Below are 11,004 nucleotides of genomic sequence, written 5' to 3' on the forward strand. Positions count from 1 at the left end.
AGGGCTGGCCCGCTGTTTGGCTTGTGGACGGGGTGGGATTTCTCGATCTTTTCTGTCATTGGTTAATATTTTATTCCGCTGACATGTTTTCTTACTGCTAATGCTTCCGACACCTTGTTGTCCACCCCCTTCCCTAAAAGTCTTGGCTGGAGCTGTCAAAACCACGCCTATAGGGGCCCACAATTGGTCCAGAAAGCGTAAAATCTGCAATCAAAGGGGCTTGGTTCATTAGTGTCGGGACCGGAGCAGGAAGGACACGCGAGGAGTGTCACAGCTTCACGGAGAACTGGGCAGAGCGCACCAGTTTCAGCTCCGCGTCGGATACGGCGATTGCCACAGTGTAAGAATTTTTTTCTTCCCGAAAACGGCTTTTGGACCTAACAGCAACCAAAATTCCAGCTTTCGAATCGGCAATTAAGTCTTTTTGACTTACATTGTTACTGTACTTCGTGGAAACGTCAGAATCGGGAGTAGCCTATTTGAAAGGCAGTTATTTTCGCTCACAGTTGTTTCAATTTCTCTACTTTCTCTAATAAAGGCAACAGTCGCTTTTCTTGTCATACTTCGCACCAAGAGTTGGCATTGCTTCTGTATTTTTATTTCAAGGCGATACTTCATTAAACCGGAGACGTATCGTCCTCGCTGGTGGAAAGCCTGAAAACGCACGACACTTTCATCTCGAGATTTGGATGCACCGATGAGAGATCCAGTTTTCACGGGGACTGCTATGGCTTATCACCCCTTCCACGCGCACCGGCCGGCGGACTTCCCCATGTCAGCGTTCCTGGCGGCCGCACAGCCCTCGTTCTTCCCGGCGCTGACGCTGCCGCCCGGAGCTCTCAACAAGACGATCGCGGACCACGCGCTGGCCGGAGCCGCCGAAGCGGGGCTCCATCCGGCTTTGACTCGCCACCACCAGGCGGCCCACCTCCGCGCTCTGAAGAGCCTGGAGCCGGAGGAGGACGTCGAGGATGACCCCAAAGTAACGCTGGATGCCAAAGATCTGTGGGACCAATTTCACAAAATCGGGACCGAGATGGTTATAACTAAATCTGGAAGGTAAGGATAATTATATGATAATTTATCTCGGTTGCTTTCATTTTGTTCAAAGCGTTCCTCTTTTCTTTTTCATTTTTTAACTTTATCAAACCAGAAGCATATTACGTTGTGTTTGTCACGGATTAGACTTTGTTTTTTTTTGCGACGCTACTATTATTGAAAATGTAACGACATGGAGCAGACTACTATGCAGGCAAATTGTACACGTCGGCTATTTCTACAATCCACGAGGCAGATTAAAGATTTTACCGTGTACTCATAGAAATGGGGAGCTGTATTTTTAGACTACACGTTGTCTGCAATCCTCTATTCGGTCAGTGCAACATAGGCTAGTTCAGAAATAATCTGGGACTGATAACACAATTATCTTTCAGTTGAGACAGAAGGGGATGAAATCAATATTGTTGTCTGGAGAATTACCCACGATTTCGAATCATTTTGAATATGTTATTATCCTGATGTAACCCCTCTGGTGTTAAGAATATGTCATTTATATTTTACTAACTCCTTGGTTTTGTAAAGACGAATTATGCATAGATGGGGTGGGGGTGGGAATTCAAGGAATTTAGTCCACAAAACTAAACACAGAATATGGATCAAACCGCGCATTCTGTCGTGACTGGCGAGCTTCTGGTTTTTGTAAACAGGCTGTCACTTTAAAAAGAGGCCAGTGATTTAAGTGATAGGGCCATGTCGTAAATTATCTTCAAAGATCGTTCGTGGATTTCTGAGCGAGGTCTGAAGAAATAATTTAGACAGGCCAACATTAACCGAAATGTTTGCATCAAGAATGCTGTTTTCCTGTGTAATCCGCATGCAAATAAAGCCATATTTATTCACCAACTTCCGTAAACACAATACATAACTTTTTATGACCACATCTGAAACCAGTACAGCTAAATTATTTACGTTGATTCATAAGCAATAGTTTTTTATTCGAGCGCAGCAAAGAATGTCAGTCTCAGAAACCCCGAACTCATTTATATTGAAACTTACCATTATTATTGAATTTCTAAGAAGCAAATTAAGTGTAAATTGTCATGCAGCACTGAACGTTATTATTAAAATGAAATGTGTCGGGAGCTTAGGGGTCTTCTGTTTTATTAATTTCTCTCATATTTTTCTGTCTATTTCAGGAGAATGTTTCCTCCTTTTAAAGTTCGAATGAATGGTCTTGACAAAAAAGCCAAGTATATTTTGCTGTTGGATATTGTCGCTGCCGACGACTGCCGCTATAAATTCCATAACTCCCGATGGATGGTAGCGGGGAAGGCCGACCCGGAGATGCCCAAACGGATGTATATTCACCCGGACAGCCCTGCCACGGGAGAGCAGTGGATGGCGAAGCCTGTTGCTTTTCATAAACTCAAACTGACCAACAATATATCGGACAAGCATGGATTTGTAAGTCCATTGTGTTTTGCGTATTATATTTACGATGTAATGCATTTTTGTTTTTGGACAGATTCTTGCTTGCATGATTGCTAGGCTACGGTGCATTTTCTAAATAGTGTGCGTATTTGGGCACGTGCCATCCAAATAATCGTTTATTACATTTGATAGGCTGCTTTATTCAGTTAGCATATGGAAGAAAAATAAACACATTTATAGTGTAATACAATTGTTTCTTGAAACGTACGGGACTATGTTTCTCATTTCAGCATTTAAAGAACACATTTTTCTGCTTGTGTCCAAGGAGAACAGCACGTTATCTGTAATTATACAAATACGTAATTGCCACCGGTTAAAAAAAATTAAAGTGATTGACGGTGTGTAAATGTTCTGAATGTTAGACCAGATTACATAATTACACATCATGATTTACTGGGCCAAATATTTGCAGATGTGTTCTCCTCCCAAATATTTAAATATGTGTTCGCATGCAGGAATTACAAATTGCTCCGTTTTGGTATTTTTAATAGGATAATATTAATAATATTCCTTCCAAGCATATAAGGTTATGTAACTTGATACACTTTCAAATAATATTAAGAGTTTTTGGGGGTTCGGCCGATCTGTCATTGCTAAGGACTGAAAGCCACGAGCTGGCTACTCTATTTCTCATTTGAAAGCATTCAATCGGGTAGAATATTAATCTAACACGAGAGAGGCTTCGTTTGGCAATACATTGTGTTCTAAATTGGGTCTGGGAGACGGAAATGTTTTGCAGCGCGACCTTAAACGTCTGTATGAATCCATTAACCACCGCAAGTGGCTTGAGTAACAAAAGTAGGGACAATTGGTAAATATTTGCTCGTTGGCTGTGTGTTGTGCTGTGAATCTCAGGTGCAATTCTAATTCGCGATGGACGATAACAGGGAAAGAAAGACATGTGAACATCATAAAGACGGACACTTGACTGTGTATTAAAGCGAAGTCACTAAAACCGACGCACAAAGCACCAGCACGTGCAATCTGTTACAGACTATCTTTATAAATATGCGCCCTGTAATGATCAAAAAGTGGATCCCTGCAACGATCCTTTTTCATTCTTCATTCGCCACTTTCCTCTTTTCTTTTAAAAACGAGGCACCATTTTCATGGTTCTCTTAATATATGTATTAGCTATAGGAAGCTTGATTTCTGTTCTAAAATCATTCTCTATAATCATGTACGGTATTATTTATAAGAGCGATATGGATTTAGTGCGCTCTGAAAGTGGGTGCATTACATTTGCATAGGCCTACCTGAACCGCAAAATATCAGTAGGCAGAATAAGCTGGCATCAACTATTGGGTCAGTACATTCTGACACTTCAAACTATTCAAAATGACCTTAAATAAGCCTACTCAGACAATCATCTATACCGACGGTGAAAAACATTTTAAAAATGAAAAAAAAAAAACGGTTAATAATAAAACAATATTGTAACTACTACTACGGTTGTTACTACTACTACTGCTACTACTACTATTAATAGTATTAATAATTATAATAACAATAATAATAATCTGCGATAAATTGGCGACCTGCCCAGGGTGTATTCCTGCCTCTCGCCCAATGCACGCTGGGATAGGCTCCAGCACCCCCCGCGACCCTGACCAGGATAAGCGGGTATAGACAATGTATGGATGAATGGATAATAATAATACCGGGCTCTACAATGCTCCCATTTTAGTAGCATTTACTCCTGAACATTTATATGCGCTAACTGGAAAAATAATTTAGGAGACCTTCCTCTAATTGGAATACATTAGTGTGCTCCGGGGAAAAATGCCGTATGATATATAATAATAATAATAATAATAATAATAATAATAATAATAATAATAATAATAATAATTGTGCTTGCTTCTAGACTATCCTGAATTCGATGCACAAATACCAGCCCAGGTTTCACATCGTAAGAGCCAACGACATTCTGAAGCTACCATACAGCACTTTCAGAACCTACGTATTTCCGGAGACAGATTTCATTGGCGTCACTGCCTATCAAAATGACAAGGTAAGTCATTTAATGAATATATTGACCACTATGTACACGTCGTGTGCTTTGTTCGTGCCTGCGCACAACACCACAGTCGGTGTAATAATGCTTATGCCCAGCCTTGTAGTTTGGAGTCTCATGTTGACCATTACGTTTTCTTCATTCTGTACCAGCGCGAATTCGATGACAGAATTTCATTGACGCTTTTCGTTACGTAACTTTGTTAAGAGGCCTAGTTGGTCCATAATTGTAACGTCCATATACAACAATTGCGAATACATCGGTATGTATAAACCTAACCCCTCGCTGGAGAGAACTGTTTTGCACAGGTGATCTTTTCTAATAACGTTTTCACAGTAACAGTATGCATGTCCATGGGTAGACCTACAAATTGTTCTATTCACCGTTTCACCACTTAGTCCCACTTAACACTCACGTTGGTCTGGAAAAGGAAAAAGTCTCGGCAATTCGTCAGATTGGTGAAGATAAAATGCGTGATACCCAGGTCGACTTTAACTGCATCTTATCAGTCCGTTTTATAATGCAGACCATTTTCTTTCGAACACCAGAGTGCCCGTAACTCCGTTTTAGGAGTATGTTCCCCTTGCTAATTCACTCCTGTGTAGACCCACCCAATCCCTCTGATACTAATTGGCGTCTGTGTCCGAGGGGCCTGCTGAGCCTGTTGCTTCGTAAAGTTTATGACCTGGAGTCACAATCCATTAGAAAGCACTTAGAAGTATGCCGCGAGCTATGGACTGCGTAGCGCAATCAAAGCGTGACTTTGACGCAAAGTAAGATCTACACTGATTGGTCAGTCCCTGAACAACCCAGGAGTTCTGTACATTGAGACTAAGAAATATACACTCGGTCACACATAAAACAATGGAACCTGATTCATTAAATATATTTAAATCTATATTCCGTGGGACTGTTCAGCATTACAAATACCGTCATTACAAATGGACTCATTGCAGAATGAATTACATCTGGCACTAGCATGGAAATGCGAAGATTGAAGGCACGAAATCAATAACTGATGGGCCTTGGTCAGCGTTGCACATCGCTCCCTCGCGCTCTGCCTTCCTCAGTGAAAAAGTACGATATAACAAACGCAGCAACGTTGCCTTTCGAAATGTCCTCCTGAGGCCCGTGAAAATAACTTCCGATCATTAAGAGTGTCATTAATAATGAAAGGCTCACCGTGACATCACTGTGTACAATCAGGCTCCGTGTTAAACAGAGTATAATAACGCAGATCACGGCTGCCACGTGACCCCCTTATGATGCCATACATGCTGACAGAGTATGCATGTCGTTCTCTGAAAGATCAATGTTAGATCAATCAACACACTTGGCACAGACTAACATTAAACTTGATTTATGTCGTGCATGAATGTTTACACTGGGTAGTATTTCAAATTCATTACGCGCGCGCGCGCACACACACACCAGTGTATACGAGTATTTGCAATGTCTTCCTCTGCCTCCAGATCACACAGCTGAAAATTGATCACAACCCGTTTGCCAAAGGATTCAGAGACACCGGGAATGGGCGACGGGAGAAGAGGTAGGCTAAAATACCAACCATACCCGTGCGTGATTCCAACGCGTATGGCGCCATCATGAGCGCAAAATCCTGTGTTAACTATAAATATGCCAAAATTATTCATCTTAATCCACGCAAAAACGTTACAATGTTACATTCACACAATACGAATAAGTTTTGCATGCATTGTAATTGCATTGTTATGTACGCATGCGTTTTGGACGAATTAAAAAATGTAAATATATTGTTAAAACGGAGAGTTGTCTTTTCAGGAAACAGTTGACCCTTCCGTCGCTGCGTATGTATGAGGATCCGTGCAAAGTGGACCGAGACGGCGGCGAATCGGACGCTTCCTCCAGTGAACCCACGCCAGGAAGGGACGCATCCCCGCTGGGATCAGCTTCTAGCCCGTTGCGGTTCAGTCGGCTCAGCCGAGGTAAGAACAGCACACTCCTGTATCTGAACCTGCATTGTGTTCGCCTAAATAAATACTACAATACGCAAAAAAGATTGTGCCAAGTCACACTTAGAGAGAGCAATTGTACAATTAGAGAGAGCGATTCCATAACTTTATAACGACACAGACTGAGACTAAGGATATCGGTAGTCTATTCACAGATTCGATAAAAAAATCTTTAAAATCTTAATTACTGTGCGTAGACTTGTGGTTATCATTTGACTTTGTAGTTAACCCTATACCAATATGATACTGAAAGACAGGTGCCCTTCAACGTACTCTACTCAAAAATCAATCTAGTTGTATAAAATTCTGGCTTTTAAATGAAACAGGACGTATATTAGGCTATGTTGAACAGGGCTGCAGTGTTGAAAGCTGGAAAACACGAAGCGCAGTGATCTGTAGCCGCGGATATGAGCATTAACAGAACACATTAAGGGACTACAGATATACATAATCTGAATGGTAATCTGTGCACGATATGATGAGAGGAAATTAATTTGGCTCCAGCCCTACAGTCAAGTCAGGATGTAATCGTGGCTGCAATTCAACAACACGCGCTGCCTTTGACCTACATACCGAGCTTTAGCCGCCAGAAGCTAAAGTCTTATTTTCACAGGCATGAGCACAGCAGCGGCTAAAGAGTTAAATTTACCCCCTCCCGCCCCAACACGAGAACCTTGGCTGCACTGACCTTTAATTATTTTTTACTGTTTTTTGGCTCTTCAAGAAAGCAAAAATACAAAATCTTAATTCTCCTGACTAGGCCTTCGCGCTGACAGATCGGAAGGAAATGGTTAGGCAAGGCATGTTAACACTAAATCACTTTATAATCGCTTACAAAGTGTGTGTGATTTAGAATGTTTTAAGGGCTAGTACGTTTGTCTTAAAACGCACGTAATGATAATATGTACATTCTTGAACCTCTATTATGTTTGCATTCACTTTATCAGTTTTAATGAATGGCCTTCAGTGGTTTCATGTGCGAGTGAAATATTCTTGAAAAAAAGTCAACTTTAACATAACCTATAATTCGTCGCTGTCCGTTTGAACAGACGAAAAAAACTGCCCTGACAGCGATCAGGAATTGGAGCCGCACGAGGAGCGCTGCGCGCGAGCAAGCAACCCTGGCCCCCGGCCTCCATCTTCTTACAGTCCCAGATGTGACGGGGTGAAGGACAAGCCTAGGCTGGAGAAGGACGACGACTACCGGGACTCGCGGAAACAGAGCGATTCAATACTCAGCACCAGGAACCCAGAAAAGGATAAGTCGGAAAACAGACAGAGGAAAGAGACGGAACCTTCCAAAATAGACACGGACAGCGGAAACCTCGGCGGGGTGAAGGACAGCTTCTCCCCGCTCATGGTGCAGACGGACAGCCCTTCGCAGTTCACCGCGGGACATTTACAGAGCTTGGCCCTCTCTGGTCTGCACGGCCAGCAGTTCTTTAACCCGTTAAACGCGGGGCATCCCCTGTTCATCCACCCGGGACAGTTCGCAATGGCCCCTGGGGCGTTCTCCGCCATGGGCATGGGACACTTCCTGGCTTCGGTATCCGGAGCGAGTGGCCTGGAGAACGGCAGCCTGGCGGCGCAGGGAGTCGGCGGCACGCCAAGCCCCTTTCCCTTCCACCTGTCTCAGCACGTGCTGGCCTCTCAGGTAAATGGAGCCATTACATCTGCTGCTTTCTGCTCGGTTCCTCGGATGATTTAAAACGTTAGGCCCACATATTTATCAGTAAATGTGAATAAAATGAATCACCTGCGGTTGTAATTGTTACACTGAATTAGGTCAGAACCAGAAAGCTAGTAGGCTAGGCTTTCATCGTTGTAGGCAGGGGTTATTTTCGGCTCATGTTCTCACTACTTCACCCACAGTGAAGTTGCAGCGGCTTAATAGGCCCAGGTCCGTTCCCGCAACACAGAATAGTTTCTATATTATTTTCACTTGTAGGCATACCGTCACCAAATAGAATACTAGGCTATTGTGTGCGTTAATATTTACAACAAAGCAGCTTTTCGGCGACATCAATGCTTTAAAACATGTCTATTCCTGTCACGGTGTAGCGTCAGTCTGAGTAGCCTACCCGAAAATGTGCTGAAAGTAATAAAAATGTATTCTCGGTTTTTTTCATATATTGATTTAAGGAAGTGACAAAAGGCTATATCATGCTATTGACAACTCCTCATTATTCCTTAACATGTATGGTTTGGCTTCCATGCAATAACTCATGTTAGCCTATTTATATAACGATACCATAAAATTGTGAGCAGCTAAACAATGCTAAAAGAAATAACATATTTTTACACTCAGAGCAGGATAATATTGATTTAAAATATTATTGAAATAAATGTTGAATTCGATAAGCCTTTCTGGCGACTGCTTGCTTGCGTTTGACTGGAGGCACGTGCAAAGATCAGCAGTCCACTTGGTGCGTGCTTGCTCTGAGCAAATGGGTAGTCTCCACTTATCAGTCTTTAAATTCGATATATCAGAGTTCGCATGAAACTCACAATTCCAAGGTACAATAGCAGCGACAGAGACTGTATCGCAAAAGCAAAAAATAATAGATATACAGGCCTATATACGCTCACCTTCTAATCACTCCATAAATGTGTTTCTTTCATTGCAGGGTATTCCTATGTCGACATTCGGTGGACTTTTCCCGTACCCCTACACCTACATGGCAGCCGCAGCCGCTGCGGCCTCAGCTATTCCCTCCAGTAGCGCGGCTTCCTCGATCTCCAGGAATCCCTTCCTGGGTAGCGCTGCGTCCCGGCTGCGCTTCAGCCCGTACCAGCTCCCCGTGTCCATCCATCAAAACGCTAACCTGCTGGCCACAGGACTGCCTGGCAGCCTCAACGCGGGATCCGAGTCGTCGAAGTCGTGCAGCCGGGAGACGAGCCCCGCGCCCGATCACCATAACCACAAAGCGGGGGACAGTCAAGCGACTCGCTCTCCTAGAAGGACTTTAAAGGAATCTATCAACGAACTCCACAACATACAGAGGCTAGTCAGTGGACTTCAGCGGGAGAGGATGACCTCCCCGTCCAGTGACTCTCCGAAATGAGAAAGGGAAATTATCAATCCATGGCTGGACTTTAAGTATTCATCAGTTCTTAGGAGCTGACGGTTGTGCTGCACGCGACATAGCGTACCATGGGCGAACGAAATGGCTGACGGGATGCTCGGGTAATTAAGTGGTACACTTTGTAAAATCCGTACAGTAAAAATTCCCCATTAGCCTATTGAAAATTACGCACCGGGTCTTCAGTAATATCCATTTTAGACAGGAAGGACATACAAGGATTTCAAGGAGGCCTACAAACAAAATGTTGAGTTTCTGAAAAGCCAAGCCTTCCACGGCTGAGAAGATCAAAGGCCCATTAAGGAATATGTTTTTTTTCTTCAAAATATCTCGCAACAGCACAAACACGACGGTGCATCACGGAGGACACCTGGGAAATCAAACGGGATCCGAGCTTCTAATAATATTTTAAAAGGGATTTGAGGGAGACCAACGTTCAGTCGTAAATAAAAATAACGCCACACTACGGTAATTTCTTGAATAGATGTTGACAATCGCTTGAAATATCTGACGGACAATACTATTAGAACTATTTATGTAATTGAAAGAACATCAATTTTGTAAATAAGCTACACGTATCCCAGGATATGCAAATTAGTATTAATTTATTTAAAGCTGTACATTGGCGTGTATATAATAATAAGAGTTAAACTCATTTTGTTTTGTTAAACTTCATTTTGTAAAACTTCATTTTACATGAACATATATAATTAATTAAACCTATTTAGCGCTTGATGGGTTGAAACAGAAAATAAAATGTTTCTGTATCTGTGATGCATTTGCTGTATATCCCGCACGAGACGCGTGAAGGAAAAAATGCGCGCCACTGTTGCATTCTCGCGATTGCAGACATTATTAGCTACTACGAAGACGGCTGCTGTGTCTGGCGGAGCGCGTGATGGCACGAACACCTCAGGTTTTTATTCAACTCCAGCACAGGAGAGCGGCGTTTTACACCCCTCTTGAAAGTATACGCTTTTTAAAAAGCGCAACCGTTCATTGCTGGTTATTCGGGTAAATTCAAATGTTCTATTCCATCACACTTCAAATAAAAAATATACGTAAAGCTGTTGCTTTGGATTATTTACTGCTATTATCAATGTATTATTTAGTAATTAGTTGTCACTGTATATTTAAATATTCTGGTGGAACCACAATCACGTCGTTAAACTAATGAAGCAAAAATATTTTATTTTTTCGTTGTAGGCTAAAGGAAAGTCAACGGAAAAATTAGTGCCTTATGATATGATGTCAAATGCATATCACAAAATTAATAAAAATAAAAACGCATTTAAGGGAACCTTTAAACAAGGGGGTGCGTTTTCCTACACAAAAACAAAACGGGCGTATATAAGTTAAGGGTTTCTTGCGTAAAATGCCCATCTCTTGAAAGTCAATTTTTTAGAGAGACAATCAACTTGGC

General features: G+C 42.3%; 1 protein-coding gene across 1 annotated transcript; it reads left to right on the plus strand.

The window, feature by feature from the left end:
- The first annotated feature begins 203 nt into the window (after nucleotides 1-203).
- LOC135236008 (T-box transcription factor TBX2b-like) lies at nucleotides 204-10,647 on the plus strand. Its single transcript, XM_064302128.1, has 8 exons — nucleotides 204-340; nucleotides 607-1,059; nucleotides 2,196-2,463; nucleotides 4,358-4,504; nucleotides 5,980-6,056; nucleotides 6,308-6,471; nucleotides 7,548-8,152; nucleotides 9,126-10,647. Exons 2-8 carry the CDS (start codon nucleotides 698-700, stop codon nucleotides 9,561-9,563), a joined length of 2,061 nt encoding a protein of 686 aa, XP_064158198.1. The 5' UTR covers nucleotides 204-340; nucleotides 607-697; the 3' UTR covers nucleotides 9,564-10,647.
- The last annotated feature ends 357 nt before the right edge of the window (nucleotides 10,648-11,004 follow it).

Source organism: Anguilla rostrata, chromosome 12 (assembly GCF_018555375.3).
Source record: "Anguilla rostrata isolate EN2019 chromosome 12, ASM1855537v3, whole genome shotgun sequence".
Taxonomy (NCBI): domain Eukaryota; kingdom Metazoa; phylum Chordata; class Actinopteri; order Anguilliformes; family Anguillidae; genus Anguilla; species Anguilla rostrata.